Source organism: Helicoverpa zea, chromosome 15 (assembly GCF_022581195.2).
Source record: "Helicoverpa zea isolate HzStark_Cry1AcR chromosome 15, ilHelZeax1.1, whole genome shotgun sequence".
Classification (NCBI taxonomy): Eukaryota; Metazoa; Arthropoda; class Insecta; order Lepidoptera; family Noctuidae; genus Helicoverpa; species Helicoverpa zea.
Genome location: NC_061466.1, coordinates 2,204,516 through 2,231,732, shown reverse-complemented (window position 1 = coordinate 2,231,732; position 27,217 = coordinate 2,204,516). Strand labels below are relative to the sequence as shown.

General features: G+C 34.2%; 3 protein-coding genes and 1 long non-coding RNA gene across 4 annotated transcripts; 3 read left to right on the top strand and 1 right to left on the bottom strand.

Moving 5' to 3' along the window:
* Window positions 1-4,135: 4,135 nt before the first annotated feature.
* LOC124637200 lies at window positions 4,136-6,145 on the top strand. Its single transcript, XM_047173559.1, has 4 exons — window positions 4,136-4,295; window positions 4,649-4,859; window positions 5,490-5,597; window positions 6,028-6,145. The coding sequence occupies exons 1-4, from the start codon at window positions 4,136-4,138 to the stop codon at window positions 6,143-6,145; spliced, it is 597 nt and encodes a 198-aa protein (XP_047029515.1).
* A 567-nt stretch (window positions 6,146-6,712) lies between these two features.
* On the bottom strand, window positions 6,713-8,655 carry LOC124637049. Its single transcript, XR_006985173.1, has 2 exons — window positions 8,429-8,655; window positions 6,713-6,860 (listed from the first exon to the last, which is right to left on the bottom strand). It is a non-coding gene; the product is annotated as an uncharacterized LOC124637049 (long non-coding RNA).
* A 1,266-nt stretch (window positions 8,656-9,921) lies between these two features.
* On the top strand, window positions 9,922-14,501 carry LOC124636978. Its single transcript, XM_047173277.1, has 4 exons — window positions 9,922-10,131; window positions 10,965-11,146; window positions 13,830-13,940; window positions 14,346-14,501. Exons 1-4 carry the CDS (start codon window positions 9,982-9,984, stop codon window positions 14,491-14,493), a joined length of 591 nt encoding a protein of 196 aa, XP_047029233.1. The 5' UTR covers window positions 9,922-9,981; the 3' UTR covers window positions 14,494-14,501.
* Window positions 14,502-16,427: 1,926 nt separating this feature from the next.
* LOC124637010 lies at window positions 16,428-24,086 on the top strand. The gene is made up of 4 exons (XM_047173319.1): window positions 16,428-16,624; window positions 19,112-19,293; window positions 19,758-19,868; window positions 23,873-24,086. The coding sequence occupies exons 1-4, from the start codon at window positions 16,457-16,459 to the stop codon at window positions 24,012-24,014; spliced, it is 603 nt and encodes a 200-aa protein (XP_047029275.1). The 5' UTR covers window positions 16,428-16,456; the 3' UTR covers window positions 24,015-24,086.
* Window positions 24,087-27,217: the final 3,131 nt, after the last annotated feature.

Sequence of the window (27,217 nt, the reverse complement as noted above, 5' to 3'; positions counted from 1 at the left end):
TAATTACTTGGACGAAGAAGGAAGACTAATTGCTAAAGTGCCATACGAAAGGTATATGTATTTTTTTTGAATTATGTAGGAACCGTCAGATTACCATAGGACTATTGGAGAATAAGGTCCCTTTTTTGTCTCATCCCTCAAGAAAGGGTTGACTGAAATCATATATTGGATGACACTGCTAAAACTTACTTAAAGTGAGCAATGTATATTTAACCACACATTCTTATTTCAGGAGACTAAAAGTGAGTCCAGTTATTGCCAAAAGAAGTTTGAAAGACAATAAGAAGAAATCAAAACCAAAAATAGATCGAAGGAAAATGCACGAAAAACATTTGAAGAAGGAACAGTTGAAGGCACATCACTTAGACAAGGGCAGCTTGGAGTTCCACAGGTGCAAACGAGTGGAGCTTTATCAGAAGATTGAAAAGCTATTATCTGCGTAAGTACCTATTTAATTAATGAGAGTATGAGAAAATATATCTATGTAAGAAGTAATCTTCCTGTAAGCCACATTGTTTAGTACTGGTATAAAAGAGTTGAGCACTAGAAAGTGGTATAAGAAACAGCAACCATATTATTGAGTTATATACAACGATATAGTATGGTTTCAGACTATCAAAATCAAAATCATTTAGGTATTCAAACAAATTCACAAGAGATACCCCCCAAAACGCCCTACTACTACTTCACCAATTTCAATATGTTTTCTTCCTTATTGAACAAACTGTATTCTTTTAACACCATCATTCATGAATCCGACTATTTTATAAGCTACAGAACTAATCCAAACCACATTATTCTCAATACATTTAAAGTTCGCAAACATGGCGGCAAGTATACGACCCTACACCACAATAAAGCATTTCTGAGCTGGTTAACGTAATCTGTGCAGGATGGGCCGAGACGGGCGTCAGTGCGTTCTTTACAAACTATGTGAGTCGGCACAGCGGGCTTCGAAGCAGGGGACATTCTTGCAGGAATTCCTTCGTGCTGTGTTCACGTGAGTATCGATTTTAATACTGTCTGTGTGTGTGTGTGGTGAGTATTATTGTGTTCTATAGCGGTTTTGGGAATTGTCGTCTTGTCATTTTGCTGTGCATTAAAAGTTACAAGTAAAAGAGATTTTGTATCTTCCCTATGCCACTTGTTCTAATATTACAAAAAGTATTAAAAATATAGCTACTTCATTAGTATTCAACTTTTTTGAACCAAATATTATGTAAGGTTGACTTGTTGTCCAACAAAATACCTCGCTTTCAATCTGCCACTGCAATCTCATGTTCCAGCTCTTTTTTCTGTTACAGGTTACCAAAAGGCAAAGAGTTTCATCACGATCACCACAAGGAGTACGATAATGCTCATGTGGAAACTGAGCACTGTGTTACACGATACCCGGGCTGTGAAGACATGCATGAATCCATATTATTATGATTAACATTTAATAAAGCATTGTTATATAAACTATGTGCTCTATTTTCATTGTTTTATTTGCATTTTATAGTATAGACATTAGTTGAATATATTATTTTAGTCTCATAACTGTTGAAAAACTACAAACACGAACTTTTTCACAAAACTGCGTGGTTGCTATGCCATTTTTGACAGGCATACTAGGTAACTATATGGAGACTGTAGTCTGGTCATTTTTTTTGTTAAGTTAGAAAGCTTGGAGAGGTGCATATATACTTCCGAAGTATTTTTGAATACGCGCGATCCCCGGAAGGGGCAATCTGGAACGAAATGTTAGTGTACTTATATAATCGTTAAATGCCCTTAGGAAACTTACTAATCAATGACCATTACTGATCAAACCACTGACAACTGGCTGTCAATACATTTATAATAATATTATAAAGAGGAAAACTTTGTTTGTTTGGTTGTAATGGATAAACTCAAAAACTACTGGACCGATTTTAAATATTCTTTCACCATTAGAAAGCTATATTATCTGCTAGTAGCATAGGCTATATTTTATCCAGGTGCGGGTAGTAGCTCCCACGGGACGCGGGTGAAACCGCATGAAAACGCGATAAATAGGCTAATTCATATTAGTATGATAAAATCAGTGCATTAGATTGAGCTGTTCGTATATTCTGTTTGCGGGTGAAAGCCTGTTTAGTGCGATCAATGATAATGTTGACCGATGCGAAATCAATGAAAACAGTCCTAGTAATATTCAGTTTTTGCACACAGTGAATACGATTTTAGATTTTGTAAACTAAGCCGTTTCTCGTAATTGAAAAGATAGTAAAGTAATGCCTAATCGGGCTTTCGTTATGCAGTTACCTACTTTTTTTGGTGACATCATCTATTGTGCTCTCACGTTGTGGGTGCAGTATGAGAGTGTCAGAGTTTTTTTGACTGAAACCCACCTTTGTTCTTTTTGGTGCCCTTCATGTACCAGGGACTCTTTCGAACAATCTCAAAACCATCATTGTGGGAGAATTTACTAATTAAGCTTAAGTTTAATTATACTATAGTGAATGAGTAATTAAAATAAACGAATATTATTAAATTAATAATGACACTTAAATAAACTATAATTTTAAATCAACATTTTATTGAACACTCCCTTGACAAACCTATTAATTTTAGCAATCAGAGACAAAATTGTTGCAGTCATAATTTTAAGCTTAATTAATAAATATAGTTAACGCAGTGCTTGAAAGCTGAATCGGTAATATTTACAGTGAAGTGGAATCAATTTCAATAGTTATTGCTCGGTGTTTTGAATTTGATGTATTTTTCTGAAGAAAAATCCTTTTTGTTCTAACGATGGGGAGGTTCTTTATAATGTTTGGAGTGTGTAAAATGTTTACTGTTCCTTCGACATAAAAATATTTCAATCGCTGCCGAAACAATTTTAAAGCAGAAGTATTAAGATAATAAAATTATTGTTAATTATCTATGTTTAAGACAAGACATTCGTCTTGCTCGCTTGATTGTCTTTAATTAAAAAATATGATTTATCTACTAAATTCTTTGATTATGAAATCGTCAACCTACCCTAAAATATTGTTTCATAAAGCGTGAAAACTAGGTCGCTTCCTGGCTAGATTTAGCAAATGCGATAATAATTTCACACTGTCTAGTCTTGTTAAACCGTACCAAAATGCCCGTTCAAAAGAGAAAAATAAACGTTTTTTTAACCTATTATGAAGAGCTAAGGCAAAGGCTGTTTGAGTACTCGTCTAACTTAGAATTTACCATTTTTTAACTTGAAATTCTTTTCTCTGTAGCAAGAACAATTTTTATTATCTTTTCCATTTTCCGCTTGTAAATCTCAGCTCATTTCCACAAGATACACGTTGTTTAGATTTTTTCTTGGTAGGTAGGCTTTTTCATCGTTTGTTTGTCATAAAATACCGCAAAAAGAAACGATGGATGGATTATGTGAAAAACTATATGGTTAGAAAGAATGTTACATGACATCAGACAAAGAAGTATGGAAGAAAACAAAAATATGAGTTGAGGGCAGGTTGTGATAATGATGATGAACATAAAATAGTTTCAAATCATGTATTTTTCATCGCTGATCATTTCAATTTTTTGCAATATATTGTAATCCATACAAACAGACAACGAGATATTTTAAATAAGGGTTACATTCGTTAGCATGTTTTTCAAAAACAATTTGTGCTTGTTTGAACAAAGGTTGTAAATTTATGTAAATAACACTAAATACGTGCGTCCATTGTTTCAGTGCAAGCCAGTTGTTTCTTAGAATTCGAAAGGGGTAACATTCTTTGTGAGCTCACTGTAAGTATATTAGCTTAATTAGATGTCTTAGAGAATAGTGTAATTTGTAACTATATTCAGAAGGATTCAGAAATAAGTTTTAATTTTTAAACATTTCGAGAAGCAGTCTTTTGGAGTACGATTTCATCAATTCGGCTGAATAGACTGACTGAGAATGAATAGTGCATATTTCTCCGTTTAGACTGCTCGCGACGACTGCCAATGCTCATAGACTGCCGGGTCATCGGATCATCCGAAATACGGATATTTCTATGACTTATTACGTTTTAGGCAAAATTACAAAAGCTTTGCTGAAGAAATAAATGCCCGATGCACTATAAATTATGTTATGTAATTGATATGTTTCAGGAAGATGAATATATTAGTATATACAATCATGATATCAATGATCATATTTGTAAAGAAAACAACATCAGATGAGAATATAACAAGAGCAATTGCGCAATTTGATGATGAGATTGATGAAACTGCACCCAAAGTTTTGTCCAGAAAGAAAAGATTTTTGATTTTTCCCGATGGCAGCTCATTTCAAATAGGTAAGCGATATTCTGTTAGAGCCCCCGCATTAAAGAGTCAAAATTGTTGTCTGGTAGATAAAGGCTCAATGGTTGGTTGACAGCTTATCTTACTTTCAATTATCACACATTTTATTCAGTCTGATACCGGCCGGTACCTGATAATTGTAATGTTCGCATGAATGGTAGTCGTCTCCTCACTGAAACCTAAACTGCTGACTAGAAGCTTGCAGTATCGAGGGCATTTAAGCAAGGAAACCAACTTCTTTTTTTTGTACTTATACCTAGTCGCTAATACTCAATTCTAAGGGCATTCATAATATTTTATAAACAACATTCCTATTTTTGATTTTCATTACAGTCCCTTTTTTCAGTTTTCTGCACCCAAAACCACGGATATCTTCAAATTGGTAACATAGTATGGTTTGGCACTACTGCCGCTTTGGCCTGGGAACTGCCAACCGATCCTGGTGCCTTTGATATAATCAAAAATAGCTATAGGGTCTTCGAAGGGAAGAGACGGAGCGATATTTTGTACTATGTTGATGAAGATGGAAAGGTCGTTGATAAAATTGAGTATAAAAGGTACTTTTAAAATCTTATATTTTTGTGTGGGTCTTCTTTAAACAGATTTTTAACCAAATTCTGAATTAAAAAACAAACAATAATGAACTAAAGTTAATTTAGAAGACTCATATTAAAATGGCTGAAAATATTTTTGAGATAACTGATTAAAATCAATGGATTTTTTATTCCAGAAAAATCTTGATCAATCCAGCATTCGCCAAAAGAAGCGTCAATACAGCACAAATAAATAACAATAACTTTCCAAAGGTAAATAAAAAAGAAATGCATAACTCGCAGAAAAATAAAATCCTTTTCAAAGATTTAGATACAACACGACTTCAGCTTCATAGGACAGAGAGACAGAAACTTTATGTAAAAATGGAAAAGTTTTTGCAAACGTAAGTAGCATTCATAAATATAAAATCGGATTTATTTGCTAGGAAACTTTTTGTTACTTTGGAATAATATCAAGTTTGATTTATTTTTCTTATTTTTAAACATAATTGTTGCTAGGACGCTGGGCTGCTTCTAATTAAGTTAACGTTTTTGCCTAGTTTGTCATACTGTCAGATAATTGAAAAAATACATGACTTGTGACCAGGGCTTAGCATAATTATATTTGTGTTTAATGTTTCCTTATTTCAACAGGCTGGGTTGGAATGGTAAAGAGTGCATCTTGAAAATGCTGTGCTTGACCGCCAAAGAGCAAACCAAACAGAAGTCGTTTGTGGGAGAGATTCTACGGGCTGTGTTTACGTAAGGACTTAATTAAACTGTTGAATCAATCTGTAGGTACCTCATTAAAATAAACGAATTGTGTCTGGATTACATATGAAAGAATAAATGTTACTAGTGGGGATGCCGTTAGAAAGAAGGGTGGGGAAGAAGTATACATGTGATGCCGACCACACAATATAAAGCTTGGATGAGAGCAAGAGGATTATGCTTTTCTAAAACCATACCTTGGCGTTTGTTTCCAATTTTACAATTTCAAGAAGGGATAAATCATTTGTCTTCCATAACTTATAGCACAATCCTCATACAACAACCGAACTGAAGCTCACGATACAAACTTGAACACAAGCAACAGTCTGACGCAGTGTCTGCACAAACTTCGTACCCTAATAGCTAGCAGACAATACATGCGACGTTTCCTTGTATTCCTAAACTTGGTACATAATTTCAGATTACCAGCAGGCCCCGGGACGGCGTCTCAACTTCATAAGCAATACGACGACGCCCGAGGGGACTATGGGAACTGTAGTGAACGGTACCCGAAATGTGGACACGTTGGAACAGTGTAGCGTCATTTTTATTGTTTATTTTTATTTGTAATAAAATTAATGGGTTTATGTTATTGGCTGTTTGGTGTGATTGAATTTGTGGTGAGTGTTGATAGTTTTTGTAGTACGTAAAAATAAGTTTATCAGTTAGTACCGTGAAACCGGCCATCATTGCCCGCTTTTTTCATTGTTTTTGAGATTTTGCAAAAATAAAACACCGGAAACGTGTATGAAGTAGACTATAGTAGCAATTACTATTAAAGGCTTTAAATTGCAAAATGTGGTGCTTCTAACTATAACAGAATCTTAGAAAAAGGCGCTTAAATAGCCGGGCAAAATTATACGTACAACCGTCCAACATTGCTCACCTTCATTTTCTCTAAAATTTTCAGTTCTAAGGCTTTGGCAATAAGATATGTTTTAGTGAATTATGCAATGTTGCCATCTCTCTTGATCAATATGTCAAACACGCTTATTTTTTTATTTTTCTGAGGTGGGCAATGTTACAATACACACCAGCTACTTTTTCATATAAACTAAAACGGTGGGTTAGGGTTGATACACATTTATGTGATAAATAATTATCTCTTTAAATGTAAACTCTTTTATTGTTAATAATCAGTCAATTATTTTATTATTACTAATCATTCAAGTACAATAGTTCTCTTCTGAATAATTTTTATAGGGACGAGAACCGAGGATTCTCCTATTTCTTCTTTTCACAGGCCTTCCCATACTGCGAACAAACATACTAAATGTATCGAAGTGTCTAAATATAGTTTTTGTTTGTCAACTTGTCTAGACTGAAATACAGAAATATTATAATTTTTCTGCCCTTATCCCAATTTGTATGAGGTCAGCGCAGCATGTCTTCTTCCAAAACTCGGTATCAACTATCATCTTATTATTATCCCTTTCTATTTTAGTCATAAATACATATTATAATCATTTGCACAATCCCTCCATTGGTTATTTGATCTTTTCTTACCTGCTCATATAGCCATTAGCATTTATACTTATGCCTACTTAGAACTTTGGCCGTAACATGTTTCTCAGTCCTCTGTATCAAATGCTCATACATTATGATAACCAATTTCTAATAAATTAGGTACCTAGGTAGGAGTCTAAATTTTTAATTTAAAAATACTATAATGGATGCCAACCCTAACACTGTTTTCGCAGTGGGCAATGTTGTCACTCCTATATTCACGCAAGTTCGGGAATCATTGCCCACCTCATTATCTTGAAGATTTGATGTTCTAATGAACTCAAAACAGCAAAGAAATGAAACATGATACTTATTATTACTCTAATATCTAGACACACGGCAGTGTGTCCGCCAAGTTCGAGCAAAAAAAAGCGACACACCGGCCGTGGGTTATATTACACGAACCATTTCGGGCCAAATTCGACCCCCCTATAACTCAAAATCTATTTTATTTACGCATATCAAATTTCTAGTATCTGTTGAGACCCCCTCACTTATCTAAAATACAAAATTTCGTTAATATACCTATTGTAGGTCTAGAGATATTGACGTCAGAAGATCGCTATTTTTACTATACACTCACTGACTGACTGACTCACTCATCAAAAACCTAGACCACTTCCAATGGTTGTATTGACTTGAAATTTGGCATGGAGGTAGGTCTTTATGTCAAGGTAAAGGGAAAAATCTGAAAATGGCCAAGTGTGAGTCGGTTTCAAAATAATGAATGTGTAACTTTGATCCACGAACATAATATGTATGTATATGATAACATGTCATGTCAGTCAGTTAGTAAATCTAGTTCATTTCTTTGTAAGAAGCATAGTGCATATTCAAAAATCTGAAAGATAGTATAAATGAGACATTTCCTTAACTAACTAACTTAATCAAAAGAAAAAAATAAAATAAACAACCTTACAAAAATAAATGAAATCCCACCCAAAACAAAAATGTGAAAGACTGCCAAGTTCGATAATATGGGAATGCTTCGCCTATAAAAGAAGTGAGATCTGAATAAGTACCAAGTTCCAAACACATACCTCAGTTAAAAATAGTTACTTTTTAATGATGTTACTTGGCAAGTTTTAATAGAAAATTAAATACTTGTTTCATTGCGTTTAGTAGGTTTATAACAAGGTACCTATGTGAAAACTTGCCAAGTAACATCATTAAAAAGTAACTATTTTTAACTGAGGTATGTGTTTGGAACTTGGTACTTATTCAGATCTCACTTCTTTTATAGGCGAAGCATTCCCATATTATCGAACTTGGCAGTCTTTCACATTTTTGTTTTGGGTGGGATTGAAATAACTTACCTGAGTGATGTCGTACGCTGACAATGTGTAAAAACGTAAAACAAGATTTTGGCACCACTTCACTCCTGCATTGGTCCTGCTTCTATCATGTCTCGCCGACGACTGAGTGAACTTAACAACGAAACTATTAAAAAATGTTGTCAGCTTTATACATTTATTTAAAATTCATGATTTTAGTTATTTTTCGTGTTCGGGCAAAGATATCCGCTAAGGGCAATGTTGGCCGGTTTCACGGTAGCTGCCCAAGTGAGCAGTAAGCATTTATCTGTTTTCATTTATCTGTTTAGGACTATTCGTAGGGATCAATACTTTTGGTGTCTTCAATCTACATAAATTATTTTCGGATTTAAAATATTAGTGAGGATTGATGGCAGACCCAGATTCTTAACACTCAATCAATTCAATCAACCAATCAATTTTATTTATTTCTCATCATCAAAATACATGAGATGACGTGAGACTGGTGTCTAAAGTAGGTTAGTCCTGTATTACAGAACACCAGGTTTACCCTCCGCAAACTCATATCAAATCAAATGCACAACAACAACAAACAAGTTGATCCCTAAAAAAATCAAAGTTCAGATACATGTAGATACTTTTAAGCCATTTTGAATCTTAATAACTCTGCATAAGTGTGAATTTGGGACTACTGTGTGACATTCAAAAGTGCAGACGTACTCATTACTTGCTCAAACATTGAACTCGAAGTCACTCAGAGCATTCCGTTTGGGCGTTGGAATAGTGTGGAATGGATGTATTTAATATATTTATTTCTTGAATATTCAGAAGGGCCTGAAAAATCTATACATATAATATATGAAAATGGCATGAGCTATAAAGAACTGAATAGAAAATCTATACTAATATTATACCTCTATGAAGCTGAAGAACCTATTTGTTGAAACGCGCTAATTTCAGGAACTACGGGACTGATTTAAAAAATATTTCAGAATTAGGTAATCCGTTTATTGAGGAAGGATATATGGCTATAAATTGATCAGTACGAATAATTTTCTTTAATATAAAGACAATTCTGTAGTTTTTACATTTTACTCAAGTAATTACATCATTGAAAACAAATAAAACAAACATCTCATCACGTGTGTGGTTTGTCTTAGAACATAAGGAAAAATAATCCAACAAAGGTCATTGACCTAAACAGTCAGGTGACCCAATCTTTTAAGGCTAACAATATTTACTTTGCTATCAGTCATACATAATGCAACCAGTGAATATGTGAGAATTTACAATAGTGTGCTATTAGTGAGTGATCGTAACGTTTTGAAAAACCCTTATTTTGTTTTAATTTTTATTATTTTCTAAATACACCACGTTAATAAGCAATGTGAAATAACTTTAAAAAAATAAAAATATTAATAAAAAATATCTCATGTAAAAAAAACAATTGAACGTTTATAAAGCCCTTAACAAAATTTGAAAATAGAACAATCCACAAGACGCCATCTTAGAAACATTGACGTCACATCGTTGGGTGAACGAATGTGTACCTTTGACATTGTTTAAACCGCCTCCGAACATCTCAAGGAGGGAATATGAATGTGTCACAGTTTCTTGTAATAATTTTACTATCGTTGTGTACGTATGTAGTGTTTGGCAACGATAGATGTGATAATGTGAAGACTCCGGTCAGTGTATTGAGGAAGAGAAGGCATTTGACGTTTCCTGAAGGAACGGCGATGGTTGTAAGTAAGCTAATATTTTTTTTATTTCGTAAATAGCTGTTGGATTTCGATGTGCTTTTGTTTTGAATACAATGAATTCCGCCCCTAAGACAACCCACTGACCAATGCACGTCCTACAGTTGGCAACATATCCTTAGTTATTGCTTCTAATGCATATCTATTAGTTTGATATAAAACGCCTTTAGGCGAATGTCAGTGTTATCAGTATACCTACCTACCTATAAAAAGGTAAACAATTGTTCCAATCTAAAGTAATATCAGAACAAAATGTAAACCGTCGTGATTTTAAGTTTACTTAAGCAGAATTAACGCAAGCCCAACTTTAAATAACTTTAGCATATAAAATGCACGGACTCGGAAGTTTTTATGGAAAACGACTTCCTTGGTTTGCGTTATAATGTATAATGACTAAAGAATTTAAACTTTAGTGCTGTGATGGAGACGCTACCTGGATTGTAGATTTAATAATGCATGAATAAAACGTTTGTTTGTGTAAAGAAATAAATGAGACTTTATTTTTATAATAAATATTTATTATTCTTGTTTTGTGAAGAAAGCAGATATTTTTTCTGTGATCTTCTTTCTATAAAAATGCCTATAGTTACTCTAATCGAATTTCATTTGTGCGACTATTAAAATTGGATTGAAATTAAAGCGAAAAATGCGCGAAATCAAATATTCTCAATTCAATAAGTTGCATTAACGATATGTTTACTTAATAAGTTAGTGCCTATGTTAAATGATCATAAGTAGCACTGTCATCTCATTCAAATTCACACCCTATCAACATAAAAATAAAAGCAATATTACAATGACATCTTTATAATTTTCAGTTGACCATGTCTGTGCTGAAAACGGTGATGGTACACGCTCCATCAGGTTGGAATGTGGCTGTCGAGATCGATGTTATCTATCCCTTGCCGAGTGCAGAGATGATCAACTTGCTGTTTAGAAGAAAGTTGCATCATCGACAGAAGAGGGAACTTTGGGAGAAGTTGCAACATGCGTTGCAGAGGTAAATATTAGAATTAATTATGTTAGTTGTGAACATTATGTTAGTCACACTATCAAATTGATGTTATAAACCAATGAGGTTTTACCAATAGAGACGTCATACTCATTGTAAAGTAATAAAGAAATGGCGACATTTTAGTAATTATACCTACAAGAACCTAAGCCAATTCATTTCTAGCAATGAATAAGTCAGAAGATGAAAGAGATATGTAGGACCCCAATGTCAAAAAGAGATAAACATATTGTGCACGTGTCAATTGTCAACGACAGCTAATGACGTTGCATCGGCTGCCAGTGTGAACTGGGGAAAAATAGGTACACAGAAAGCAGAATGAAGAAAATAGACATTTTTTTTTAATAAAAATGTTTATTTACAAATTTTAATATTAGTAGATCTTAAAAAAAAACAGGTAGGGTAGGTTTATTACACGTTTAAATAAATATATTTCCAACTAACGATATATTTTTTTATTAAAAAAAATCCAACTCAAAGAAAAGAAAACTTTGTTTGTTATGAATAGGCTCAAAAACTAGTGGACCGATTTTAAAAATTCTTTCACCATTCGAAAGCTACATTAGCATTACATTAACGTACTTGTCACTTTACAGAAAATGTTGAGAACAAATAGTTGAGTATGTCGTTGGCATCCAATCATCTTCTCGTCGTTGTGTTCTTACCACTTGTACCCATTTTTCTTTCATTAATCCGTCTTTACGAAATCTAAAATAAAATATAAATTAATGTTGAAAGTCAAATGCTGTTGTTGTTGTGTTTACCTACTATGGATAATATTATTAAATACTGGTGGTGAAAAACAATATTGTAGCCATATGACCCCAACATCCTCTAGCATCGTTCGAAATGACAACACCGCGCGCCATTTTCTCGTTCTCTCTGTCACTCATACATGCAACGCACTATTTGTCTCGTTCGTGTAGATGTCAAAGCGGCAACAGCGCGACAGTGATTTTTGAGTAAAATAAAATTTATGATTTTCTGTTTTAAATAGATTATACGGTACTTACAAATGAAAAGACACATCCTTCTTGCATTTTACAGCAGGCCCAGTATAAGTGTTGCACTTTCTGAACACACAACTAGGCATTTTTCTTTATTTTTATACACCAAACTCTCGCTTAAACATACGTTCGCATCACGGCCAGACGCAGGACGGACTGAGTTCACTCAAGCTGATCAGCTTGTGTTTGTATCGCCGCGCAGACGTCAGTAAAACGTATCTACCTCAGATTATATATATAATATCATTGTTATAAACATAAAAGTTTTGCATTTGAGAATGTATAAATGGATGTGTGTGTGTTTGTTTTCTGTAGCGCAACACTGACGAAAATTTTGTAGGTGGATCTTATAAATCAGACAAACATGGGGGCTGTTTTTTCCGTGTATAGATCCTAGATGCACTAACAGTCTGTCAAAATTACAGCACAAAACAATTTTATAGGTATTAATTTTCATAATGTATTCTCCTCGATGGTTTAGAAGTTTTACCAATAACTTATATCCTTGTAACTTAAAAACTGAATTCCATCAAAATTAGATAGATCAATGATGGAAATTTTCAACAATTGTACAGACAGAGAGACCACATTTTCTGTGACTGTAAAGTGTGGACCTGTAAATCTGGTACCTAATGTGCCTACATCATTGTGCGAGTATTTTGTCTGATCCTTCGCGCGTCGGTCATAAGGAGGTATTACGTGATGAGTAGGCCTCATCAAGTAATTTCTCCTCAGGACTGACAGAACATCAAAGCGGTGTTACTGACGGACTTGGTAAAGCAAATTCTTTGGACGTTTTGTTGGTCATTCATACGAGATGGCAGTATAGTGTTGGATTATTGTTTGTCGACGATTATTATGTGCGTCATGCCTAGTAAATACATAAGTAGAGTAGATGACGATCGCTTATATTATTTGTGTTATCTGTGTGAAAACATATGTAATTGTGTAATTGTGTAGCCTACATATGTATGTTGGCGATTCAATAAATAAATAAACGATAAATAGTTTTGTAATGAGATAATGCGTGGTCAACAATAAGTACATTGCAATTTTTTAAACTTCATAAATGCAACGAGAAATTGGAATACACGCCAACTAAAATAGAATAAGTCTACTTCCTGTTTCGCCTAGTTTTCGATTAAAAAATTTCATGCGGTACTCTAACACATAATAGGAAGTTTTTAAAAGTTTTAACCAAATCTTTATCATATTTTTTATTTCTGGTTTTTGGTAATGTTTAATTTAATTACAATTTTCACATTGTCGAATTTATATGTAGTATTATTTTGTCATAATCTTAACTTTAACTTATTTGTATACCTAATGCATGCTGTGCTTACCTTTAAGAGATTGTTACACAAGTATTGTTTTATGATGTTTGTATTTAATAATTGTATCGTGTAAACGATTGTTGGTGAGCCAAATAAATAAAATAAAATTTCTGAGTAAAAATTTAACTGGCGATAAAAAATGGAAGTCACTACATTTCGGGTATCATAAACAGTAATAGAAAGTGATATGTAATATTTTGCTGTATTTTTCATATATCTCTTATTTTCTCTACCAAAGCGAAAGCATTAGACCATAAAGCTTATTTGCGATAAAATCCTAGAAGACAAAGTTTACAGTAACAAGTGTTCAGTAAATCATTTTGTTTTCAGTTACAACTTGGACGGTCGCTCCTGTATTTATCGGAGCATATGTGAAGCGAGAACACACTTGGCTCCACCGGGGAAGTCCTTGGTGCATGACATTTTGAGGGCTGTATTTACGTAAGTGTCTTTGCCTTTTGTATGGCAGATAAATGTTTATCTGCCTTGTTGTCCAGAGGTGAGAAGTGTTCGATTTTTTTTCCAGGAATTTATTTCTTAAGAAACTGCTTGATTGCTAAGAACTTGCAGTCGGTATAAAATTTTTGCAGGTCCATAACTTGCCATATAATTAATTTTAGTCTAAATTGTATCTTACCTATAAAAGGGCTATGGGTTAAGATTTTCAGCACCTACTGAATTTAAACCAATATCAAGTATAAGGAAATTCTCACACAATTTTATCAGCAAACTGAACTGACTGTTCAAAATCTATAGCCCTCAAGTTATAACCATACAAAATTATTTCATAAAGCCTTATTTAAAGTTAGCCTGGTGGGTAATAGAAACTGTTCGTTTTGTTTCAAGCGCCCCAGTCCACGAGGAAGGATTTAAAGAGGAAGTTAATGAAACTTATTATGAGTTATTGGAACCAAACGTCTGTGAAAGAATCCACGATTGCCCTATTTCGATACTGGAAGTTGTATTGGGTTTGAATAAAAACAGCTATTTTTGATCATGTGATATTGCTTTTATTTATTTTAGGACTGATATTTTTATAAATATGAAATTAAAAGTATATGAGTGAACACTGACTATAGCCTTTTGTCATTAACGGCCAGTTTCTTCATCAAAAGTTAAAGTTAAAGTTATGGCTAAAGTAATGTCTAAAGTCTAAAGTAAAAGTAACGGTTAAATTAAATTTTTCTATTAGTTTTGCTGTCATTTTAGCCTTGAAAAAACGAATTTGACCGTTACCTTTACTTTAGACATTACTTTAACTTTAACTTCTGATGAAGAAACTGGCCGTAATTTGACACACATTAATTGCTCAAACTGCGCCATGAACGAATTTTTTATCCAAAAACAGAGTGTAAGTACGCCCTTCGGAGGATTGACTTTTGATCGAAATTGTCTCAGTTCAAGATCAGAGGAAATTGTTATCACATTTCTCTTAGTAGGAATTAATTTAATGAAATGCCTACAAGTGTAACACCCAATAGTCTATGGACCATTCTATAGGTAGACACAGGCGAATGACGTCGAAAATAATTTGCTCTTCAAAAACAAACGACAACTCAAAACTTTATACTTTACGCTGAAAATCCATCAGATATGCAATATTCTCAGTACAAAATAATTATGATAAACAGACATGATACATGTCTAGCGATGATGTTATGCGAACAATGTTAAAAGGGTTACCCATTACTTGAACTTTAAATACTATTCCATTCACGCGGAACTTCGTGGTCGATGACTGACGAGAAAAAATGTACTACCAAAAATAGACTTAAGGCTTATGTGGTTAAGGTTTATTTTGCAGTGTGTAGGTACTTGGATGCCAAGGAGGTGTGACTCGTGACTAAGCTAATGAGGGTAGGCGAAGGCTCTAATTCTTTGATCCAACATCCCGGGTCACTGAACACGGTGGAAACGCGCACGAATCACATTCTACGATATCTTTGTGTAGATAAGGTTTGTATGCAATTTTTTTTGGTTTTTTTGTGAAGGAATTTAGGGTTGGTTTTTGAATGAAAATATTATAAAAGGGCTAATGTGAGATGTCCATATTAATCTTCCTTAATTATGATAATGTGGCGATAAGTAGTTAAAATATGGCATTTGAAGAGGAATTTTCGCATAAGAATGTTGGAAACTTAGATATATCGTAGATACGAAACTTTAACATAGCTAAGTAAATAAATAGTCGCATTTAATATGATAAAATATCAAATATGAAGTATAAAAAGGCTAAATACCTAGTGTCAACACTCTGTTCTGATAGTAAACCTTTAAACAGGGGGTAACAGTTACAATCTTACTGCCAATGAGTTATTTTCATTATTGCTTAATGGAATAGGAGAATTGCCATTTGTTCATACGTCCACAAGAATTCTATGGTCGTGGCAAAATCCTCATACTTTAATCTTTTATTCTTAACGAGCTGCTTCTAGATTCTAAAAGACATATGTAATGCTTGAAGAATCTGCGGACCAAATAATTAAATTAATCTAAGTTACACATTAACAAGGTAAATTATTCTAAAACTTAAAAATATACACACACATAATTAGATAGCCTCCGAAACAGGCCCAAATTTCTTCTTATGGATCATTTTATTCGTTTTTATGTTAATAAATACTTCCCATAACAACCACAAGGCAAGCACCCACACTATGCCATCACCCGGTTTATCCCACCGGCCTATGTGTGCCATCCGTGAAAAAGTAAAGAAAAACTTGCCAGTCATGCTCTGATACACATAACTTTTTTACCGACTATTATTAGATCGCGTCTGTCACTGCTAAGCCGCACCAAGTACCTACTTTACTTATTCACGCGAACATTATAAAAAATACAATTAAAAACCGTAACTATACAAAAAAAATACAGGGTAAAATAGTAGTTGACAAAATCATAATTAAATACAGAAATAATTTAACTTCTTAGCTTTTTTAAATTAATTAAAAAATATAATGGATTTAAGTAAATATTTGTTCCTAGTATGTATATTAGTGGGTAATGTATCAAGTGACTCTTCAGTGAATTCTACGGTGAAAGAACAATGTCCCAATGTAAGGACTTCCTTAGTTTCCGTGAGAAAGCGGCGCCATCTTGCTTTTCCTCCAGGATCTGCTTGTTCTGTAAGTATTGAAACATTGTTATTTTTCTCTATCAATATCATTGCGTATTCTTGTGCCAAATAAATAATTTAACTATCAATAAATATTAAAGATGAATTTGAGATAAATCATTTGTAAAATAATTTAATTGCTACTTCTGCCATTCATGTAAAAGAGAGCTAATTTTCTAAGTATTTTCACAAATTCTACTTTGACAATTTGTAGTCGATAAAGAACATTAAAATTTCAAAATGTGCTCAAACCTTTTGTACATCATTTAAAAATGCAATTTAATATTTTTCAACCGTCCCTAATTAATTTCACTCGACTGTGCACAATTGTACACATGTTAACAATTCATATTTCCACCCATTAATTTTATCCCGCACCTGTTTCACCTTGTGTATCAGTCAAAACGTAATGTATCATTCAGATATTTTATAAAACGGTATGTATACTTTACCTCTTCAACACTAAAACAGTCGTATACATAGGTAACTTAAATGTGATATTCAAATGATCAATTATAGTTATCGGCACGAATCTTGAGCTCTGACCTTCACCTGTGCAAAAGTAATTTATTGGGTCCCTTTTGTGGTATGAAGTGAGGCGCGGGGGCGGGCTAAAGCGGTGATTGGCCCGTAGTGCATCGCGTCATAGCCGTCACTCGGGATTGGTTCTTTGCTAATAAATCACTTCTGCCCAGATGTAGGTCAGAGCTCAAGATTCGTGCCGATAACTATAGCATAAGTAAAGTCATTGTCATTTGAATTATTCTTGATATAATATCTGCAGATTTTGTTATTTAAATATCATTACAATCAAATCTTGATGGCACAACATCCACATTACATTCTATAAAGTCGTAGGGTGGTCTAATGCAAAAATGTTCCTATGTTAGACCAAGATATTTTGTCAATGTAATACTACCCTTACAACGGCTGAATACAAGATTGTGTTCACGAAGGCACGTGCTTCCATAACATGGAAGAATTGCAAGGATGCATGCAAGACCCCATTTGTAAGACAAGACTGCAACTTTACAGCCACTTCGAGGCAACTTTAATAACTCCATTTGGGTAGATTAAAATTGTGCCCGTAGCACTTGGAATTTTAATGTTAAGTTTCGTTAATGTCAAAAGGTGAAGTAGGTGGTATGCAGTTGGCGCCAAATTGAAATAACCTTTGCAATCTTGGAGATATTTGACTCCTTGCGCATTTGTTCGTACAGATATTGTTGAGAGGCTTTGATTGTCCAATGTTGGCTTGGCTATTGACTTAATTGTTAAAATTTAATACAATCAAGATTTATTGAATCAACTATGAACAAAAGTCTATTGTGCAGAAACGGCCATTTCTATTTTTGGTCATACGTGAATGCAATACATAATTACCAAGGTGATACTAAGGTTATGAACGAATAATTATCAACATTTAAATAAAATAAGAAACTAATAACAATAAAATTTGAATAACTGGTTTTCCCCCACAAAATCTAGTAAATAAATTCGTGTACATTTGTGATTAACACTTTTTTTTGTGGTTTGGGGATTAGCATTGCTCTAATAGAGTGGCGAATGACGTACGGTCCTGTGTCAAAATTAGTACAAATATTATAATTTTTACTAGTATTCCTAATGAGGAATGTGGACAAATAATAAGATTTTAACTAAAATTATAATAAGACAGCAAGCTACAAGCAAAAAATATTTAAAAAAAAAGGGGTGACACCTCTATTTTACAAATATTATGTACAAGATCCGGTCAAGGTTTTTTTTTTTGCCTTTCCTTTAGATTAACACTTACACTGACATTTACATATACTATCACATCTTCTCACACAAAGTCAACAAAGTAATATCTCACTGCAACTTCCCTAAAACAGTAGATGCTGAAAGATTTAATGACTACAAATAACTTCTGAAGTAACACTAACACGGACAGAACAAATCTTTTAGTCTAACGAAGCGTCACGTACTTACTCCAAGTTCATTTGGGCGCCAAAACTTAGTTTTTGGGCAACTAACGTTATTTTGACAAGTTGCTTGAAGCAGGTAGAGTTATTCAAGACTGCCAATCACTTTAGATTTGGGTAAATACATTGATTATTTTGATGAAGTCGATCTTTGAAAGATGTTAAGGCCTTACGTTACGTCTATAAGGCATTTAGGTCGATAATATTCTAAGGTATTGTTCGCCATCACGCTCATATCAAACGAATCTAGGAAGACCTTAATTCTAGTGCTCTATCTACTCCAAAGCAGAGAAGACAGGAGAAGTTATTAAGCAACCAATAGAATGCCTCTCAGGGATGCTACTGTGTGGGTGGAGATGAGATGTTTGATTAAAGATATTCTATTGGTTATGAAAAACTTCTCCACACCTCTCCGCTTTGAAAAAGCTTAATAAAACTAAATCTATTACAATTCTATCTGCAGTTCCTTTCATCAAATAGTCTTTAAATATCGACATCTACGTTAATGTAGGTACTGCTAACAATATTTCCAGGTAACAACATCAGTAGTAAAAACGTTCATGACACACGCACCATCAGGCTGGTACGTGGTAGTAGAAGCCGAGCTGGTTTACATGCTGCCAGACCATACAATTATCAGCTCACATTTGCGGAGGAAGCTTCATCATCGTCAGAAGAAAGAGATTTGGGAGACTTTGGAGAGTATGTTTCAGCAGTAAGTATAATGAAGTCTTTGGTCTTATGGATCAGGTCGTCCATTTTGGTAGCTTTCGCGATCGGCAGTTGTTTGTTGACCATTCGACAAAAAAATTGCGATCAAATCGGACTAAACAGTTTTAGCCGCTAAAATGGCGAGTGCTATGGTAATCACCCAACAGATTTTTAGAAAAAAAAGTCAATCATAAAACTCCATCTTTATTAGATATTCGGGGTATAGTATCATATTTTGTTTGAGTTTAGCAAATAAATACAATAGATAGCTAGACCAGTTTTAGTATTTGAAGGCTCAAAAGTTTTTTCTGACTTTTTTTTTATAAGTGATGGTTATTGGTTGTGGGAAGTATACCTCGTTGGTAGACGCTATATACGTACTTTGTACAGTAGATACAACTACAACTGTAGAACGACTACTACAATAGAACTGAACACCTTCATTAAAAAAAATATCTAATATTTCAGACGCAACATGAATGGCCGCGCATGCGTCATAAGGACGATATGTGAAGCCCGACAGAGTTTGGCGCCAAAAGGGAAATCCCTAGTTCATGACATACTGAGAGCTATGTTCACGTAAGTATATAATTTTTTTTCCTTAGAATTCGGTCTAGAAGTTAGTGGCGAAAGAAACTTCGCTGGATCCACTAGACACAGACTCTATTTTTAATTTGCTTTTTAGAAATTCAATTTTTGTTGAAAACAAATATTCCTTACTTTAATGCAAATCAGGAATATAAACTGAGTAGAATTATCTGAACTTAATCTTATCAAATTCTTACACGTGTTTTCAATCCTTATACTCGCATTTTCAGTAAACACATATTTCCCTCTAATCGTTCACTTACTCTCCTGATCACAATAACCTTAAAATACGCATCCATTATTCAAATTCGTATATAATAACTGGTGTAAGATAACCGCATCATTGCTGAATGTTCGTATCCCTCTAATTGCCTTATAATCCGTATACGTGACGTTTATACGTCGCTGGATTACGTCATAATATTATCTTCAGGGAGTATGGGAGTAGAATCACTAAGCCTCATTACTTGAAAATCCCCTCTTGTACTACATACATCACCCCCTTTGTTGGCACGACAATTTTCTATTGTTCTTTCAAGCGAGCAATGGATGAGGTGTCAAACATTTGGCGTGTTTTGCCAAGTTCGTGGTATCCCGTCGGTGGTGAGTCGCGTAGGCTGTTTTCATTGTTAAAATTCCCTTTAAAGTTTCGTAAGTGGTATTGTGTGTGGGAAATTAGAGGATGACGTCATGATATCGTAGTTAGTTGTAAATAGACGTGTCTTGTTTAGATCGTCCATAGTTCGGTACTAGAGGTCATTGAACTTTTTAACGTAGGACACATTTGAATTTTGATACATTCGAAATGAAAAAAGACATGAAGAAACTAAGAAAATAATATATCATAGAAACAGTAGTTGGCAATGTATCATAAGAGCGCCTTTTTGGTACCGAGGTGCCAAAACCTGCTACGTACAGAATTTATAGAAGTTGGCCGAATAAATGTTTACCTGAAAAGGAAAAACAAGACAGTTTCTGTAACCTCAGAATTGTTTCACTGACGAGTTAAGCAGAGCCTTAGCTTTGACGTTCTATACTCTGTCTTTTCAGATACCGAGGCGTCTTGACCAATTTCTAATGTAAAAATTCAACAATCAAGATGGTAAATGCCTGTTTTTTGAGTGATTGATTATTATTGTTGCTAATTTAATACCTTGGATCAAAATAGATCGTCACCAGTCACCCTGCTATTAAACAACCTCGCAAATACCTACTCCTTTAGCTGAACATATTCGTAGTTTTAAAAAGCAAAGTAAAGTTAAACAAAGATTCAAACAGACGGTATTGTAGTAAGCCAGCAGCTGCGTTTCTCCACAATTTAGCTAGTAACGATAGAATAATCGGCTATAAACTATTCATAGTCCGTAAGTAGAAACAGCTGGTGACACTAGCTACTATTATACGTTATGAGGAACATTATTTAAATTACAACTTGTATTGAGATACCTCTTTTGTATAAAACCAGTATTTCCTTAAATTGTAGCTCGCCCGCGCTCGGCCCAATCTCGGCCTAAACTGTCGGCCCATAGTTGCTTCGATGGTTGGCCGACAGATTATTTTGAAGGAAATCGATATTGGCCGGATACCTGATTGGTATAATTTGTGCACTACCATTCATCTCCATACTGATATATGATCTTGATCAAACTATCGGTCGAGTATCTTGGGGGCATCACGATAATGATGTGTATGTGGAAATCGAAATCGATTCATAGTTTCTCTAAGGATCTCGTTTTGTGAGTTTTGTACGTTATCACAAGAATAAAAAGGTTTTGAGAAATATTTCTAGCCACCAGTTTCGTATATAATTTGAGCTGGCAAAAATTAAATCTTGAAATTCCAAATGTCTGAAAAATCTGAGGGCACGGCAGTGCCCCAGCCAAGACTCGAGCAAAGCGGGCACGGCCGTACCATCTTTTCTCGAAGCGTTTCGCGGCTATTTCAGCCCCCTGTATCTTCCATGTGAACAAAGCTAGAAGTTTAGGTTTTCGATGACCAAGAGTAAGTATTAGAACAAGCTCAGTCTCAAAATTACAAGACATTTGAATAAATAGTTTACGAGTTATGAGCGATCAAAGTTACACCATTTTGTCACTGACTCACTGACCGATCATCAAAAGTCTAAGGTACTTCTAGCAAACTTAGAACCTTCAAATTTGGCACCAAGATAGGTTATTAGCTACATATAAAGGGAAAATTATAAAAACCTTAAAACTTAATAAAAAATAGGAAACAAATTTATATTTGCGGTTTTTCAAGAACATTGTGTCTGAATTTTGACTGCATTGATAACTTTGTTATTTATTTATGTAAAAAATGTATTTGTTTTATTGTTACGTAGTGTGGTATATTGTTATCATGTATTAAATATACATACATATGAATAAAAAAGCTAGGTTAAAATGAAATGAATAATGATAAAATATTTCATATTAATGCAGTGCGATAAATACTGCATGCTCGCTCGATAGATGGCGTTGTGCTGGTCTAAATCGCGCTATGGTTTCGTTACATAGCTTAGTATAAGTAGTACTTAAAAAAAAAACAAATAATTTCATGTTATAGCGCCATCTACCTCTGAAATAAATCGATTCAAAAATTCAACAATTTCGAAATTTTATAGTTTATTTTTAAAAAATGTTGTTTACTTACTACTTTAGGTGTACGTATTTAGTTTGTTATACATATATTTAGTTAGTTGCATGTAAGTTAATTTAATTTGTTTTATCGGGTGTGTCGTTCACAATCACATTAAATGAAATGCCTTAATATACTGGTTAATATATGTCGATTAAAACAAATAAAAATACGTCAAAATAAAAAAAAAAAAATTTTCAAACAAAGTAAATAGAATAAAAATGTGCGAAAATTAGAACACCATATAAAAGTCAGTCATTACAAACAACTGACATTCTCCCTTGAAAACTGACAGCTCAAAACATTCGATACTCCTAACTTTATCTCTGCTTTACACATGATGTTGTAAATTATAAAAACGAAAAATGACTCTTGTGGCTAAACCACTGAATGGATTGGGCTATTTTTTTTACAATTCGCCATACAATACCATAAAGTATATGCGATAGGATTTAATGTGATTGTGAACGACACACCCTGTATACTTAGAGAAGAAAGAGACCTACAAAAAATAAATCAGATCCCACCAAAAACATTAAATGTAAAAAAAAAGCCAATCCTCTACGCAATTCCTCCACCGTAAAAAGTTTTGAGATCGCATAGAAGCCAAGTCCTGTTCAACTTTATTTATAATAATAAATCAATATTTTGTGACTATATCAATAGTTTTGTTCACATTACAATAATATTGTCTTGGCCATGAGCACAAGTTAAAAGTCGCTCCTTGAAATAATGTGTAAATACCATTGAATTGATAAATTCTATATGGACATGATTTTACGATTGGACTGATTATGCACTGATTGGAATTTGAGATCACCATGGACTAAACATGCGCCATAGGACATGTGCAGTTCATTGATGTTGGATGATACTGACTGTCGGTCATTGAGTAACAATTGAATAAACTAAAAGTATTTAATTCTGTGATATTAAACTTCATGTTTGACTTTCACCTCTCCAAGATATGCTGTATTATATTTGTAGTTTATTGTGCTCATGGCCAAGTCAATATTATTGTAAAGTGAACGAAACTATTGATATAGTGACAAAATATTGATTTATTATTACAAATAAAGTTGAACAGGACTTGGCTTCTATGCGATCTCAAAACTTTTTACGGTGGAGGAATTGTGTAGAGGATTGGCTTTTTTTTACATTTAATGTTTTTGGTGGGATATATTTTAACATCATCTGAAACAAGACTCCAATCATCCTTTACGTCAACATCGTCATCCACTCAAAAAACACAATATTCTTCAAAGCAGGTGCATCTAACCAGTTCTTCCACTCAACAAACATCCGAGACAAATCCTCAGCTCCCTGGAGGTAGCTCTCATAAATTATTTTTATTTCAGAGCGCCGCTGCATGAACGAGACTTTATCGAAGAAATGGGTATGACGTACACTGAGTTATTGGACCCAGACTTTTGTGAGAAAGCCAACGATTGTCCACTTTCTGTATTAGGCGTTTTATTGGACCTGAATAGACAAAGATAGCGTATACGTTGTAGCTATTTGTTTGTTGTTTTCTTTGTTAATTGTGGAGTAAAAGTTTGTTCTTTTGCAAAATGTTTTTTTCTGCCTAACTTACACCATCCTTACATCTACCCCTAACGGTGTCGATCGTAGTTTTAATCATGATCAAAAGTCTTTTTTCAATAACAGAGGAAAACTTAATTTAAATCACTTATCTAGAGTGTGAATACGAACGCTTATCAAGTACCTAACTGTAATATCGTTATTATATTCCATTAGCTATATTATAAAGTCAGTAACGCGTCTGGTGTATATGACAAGCTTACAGAGAGTTACCTGAAAAATTATATACATTGTTATTATATTTTTCTATCGGTTACAAGTGTTCTGGATCAAACTGAAAACAATATCAGTAGGATGGCCTGTGAAACTCCTTAAAGCATCCTATAAATGTAACACCAAGTTCTAACCCGGTTCGTACGCCACATGCTTAAGAGAACGAGTCCAGGAGCAGGCAAATGAAAATAAAATAGATTGACAAATATATGCTAGTAATAAAGACTCACTGAAACTTAGAAATTAGAAAAGGATAGACCTCCAATTACTTCTCAAAAAGAATCTGACGGTGCTGCTATTTGAAAGTTTGTTACATAATCCAAAATATCCCTTACACCCTGAATTTATAACCGATTTCCAAAAGAAGACACACTTCTTTTTCACTTAGACCACACAGCAAAGGGTTGCAGCCCTTCGTACAGAAGCATCCATTAAGATCGATCAATGCCGTTACACGCAACACGCATTTGCATTAGGTATCGATCATAAACTCGTTCTATATTGTAATTAGCCATTTATTATTCACCCTATATAGGTACTGTAAAATTTTTTATGGGAAACATATGGGATACGATACAACTTTTACGGAGGTTTGCTATGAGTTTTTGGGTAGGTGCTTTTGTATGGACCAGCGGCGGCAGTGTAAAGTTTTTACTATCTAAATAACATATTAACCTAAGCTACAAAGTTGTCATAAAGAAAAGGGTTGTTTGATTCTATTGGATTGGATCCTGGATGGATATTGGATTGTCGGGTTGGGTTCGATATCGAAAAGATACGACAGTCTGTCTCGAACAATTATTTTCTGTGTATGATTTCTACAGCATTGCAATAGTAAAAAAATATATAAATTTTATAACGGATATTTTATAACGGAACAGAAATAGGTACCAAAACATTTAAGTGCATCCCTTCGAAATTAAAACGAATTTGCTTTAAACCCAGCAAAAATTGTTTCTGCACTTACGAACATCAAGAAGATTTAATTTAATGGTTTTAATCCTGCAGCCTCTCCCATAATTATCGTTGCAACGTGCCAACGCATGCATAGAGTGCACCTGTTAGTCTCTTTTTGAGCAAAAACGATGTCCGCAAACACATTAAGTGTAGGTACCCGTCCTGTACCTAAGTAGGAAGCTGCTGTATATAGAAGTAGTTTTGAGTATTTAGTGTTGTGTGGGTATACCTACATAATTAATCTCATCAATTCTGAAGTATCAAGAAAAATAAAATTCGTTCTTTCAGCAGATGTTGTAAATGTATTATTACTTTTATGAAACGAATTTTTTACAGGACTAATAGTAAGTACATGTCGTGCGATATATATCATTTCTTCATAGCAAAGGATTAAGAGGCTTTCATTTAAAGGTAGGGACTACTTTATACTTCCCAAAAAGCAATGAACTGTTAAAATATAGAAAAAATTACGTTATATTCCAATGTCGGCAGAATTTGAGCAAAGTTATCTTCTTCACCATAACATATAACTCCCAACAACCTTTTTAAAACCAGACCTTTTCCTTCCACAAAATCTTAACATCAACATATTCACTAACCACTATGTAACATACACATTACATACGACTATCCCCACAAAATCCAGCTTAACAGCAGTCCAGCTTAAGTTTAGCTCGAAACATGGTTCTTATCGATTACCCACTGGTTTTTAGTGCTGGATCCCGAAAACGTTTATCGCCTTACACACCGGTGGCTTTAATGGACCCTACCATTTGCGCTTTAAGTTTATTTTGTAGTCCGTGTGACAATGTGTGACGGGACGATAGATGTGTAGTGATAGATGTGTAGTTGGCTTGGACGCTTCTGATGGTTATGTAATTTTTTTGTTTTGTCACATATTTAAAGACATTCAGACTGAACATAGCTCCAGAGCTCAAAATAGTTTGAGTTCTAAAGAGCTAAAATTCAGTCAATTTTGTAAGTTTTACAAACAAACTCGGAATACTTTTCTCATAGCGATGTAAATAAGGAATGTTACAAAAATATACTTAATTATATTGTCTGCTGGAGTGTCATTTAGGATAATACATTAGTACAGCCCACAAACCACCACAACTAAGAAACATTCAGCAAAAATTACACCCTTTTGATGAACTCGACAAAAATACCAAAAAAAGAATGATGACCCGACGCCTTAAACGTTACAAAAACAACGACCTCATTGCCCTAACAGGCATAGAATTTATCAACGTTTTTATCGAAGCCCATCTAGGCTCGTCCTCAAATAATAATGTTGGCTATAAGTGTCATTCGTCAGACATTAGTAGGGGAGGTCAAGTCGCCCCGTGATGTATGTTTTCATAAATCTTTTGAACGCTAACACTTGGATAGCGGCGTAAAGACTTTAGTTTGCGGATGCTACCTACATGGTTTTTGGAAATAAATGAGCTTGGAAAATATCTGTGTATTTATGTCCGTGGCAATACCTAGCAGCCTTACAACATACATAATTATCTTTCTTATGATTTACTCTACTTATTGAGGAAAACCGCATGAAAATCCGTGCAGCAGTTTTCAGGTTTATCGCAAACAGGCAAGCAGATAGACACCCAAACTCGCTAGCGGCCTTGTCTTTCTGATATGTGTGATACCGTATTAAAAACCTCGTTGTCTTCATAATATTATCTGCCTTCGTAGAACTTTTCAATTATGTACAGGGGGAGCTCTATTACAAGTTCTCAGAAGCACCTGGAAAAGCTACAGGAATGAAAAATGAATGCACTACTAAATTCATGGCTTCCCATGTATCCTATGACCTCTTTTTTGGACGCCTGCAATGTATTAACCCTCGGCAAAGGGGAATAAAATCGTTAAATTTTACGAGTTTCAATCTTGACTTGAATTTCAAGTGGCAAGAACGTAGAAAAGGG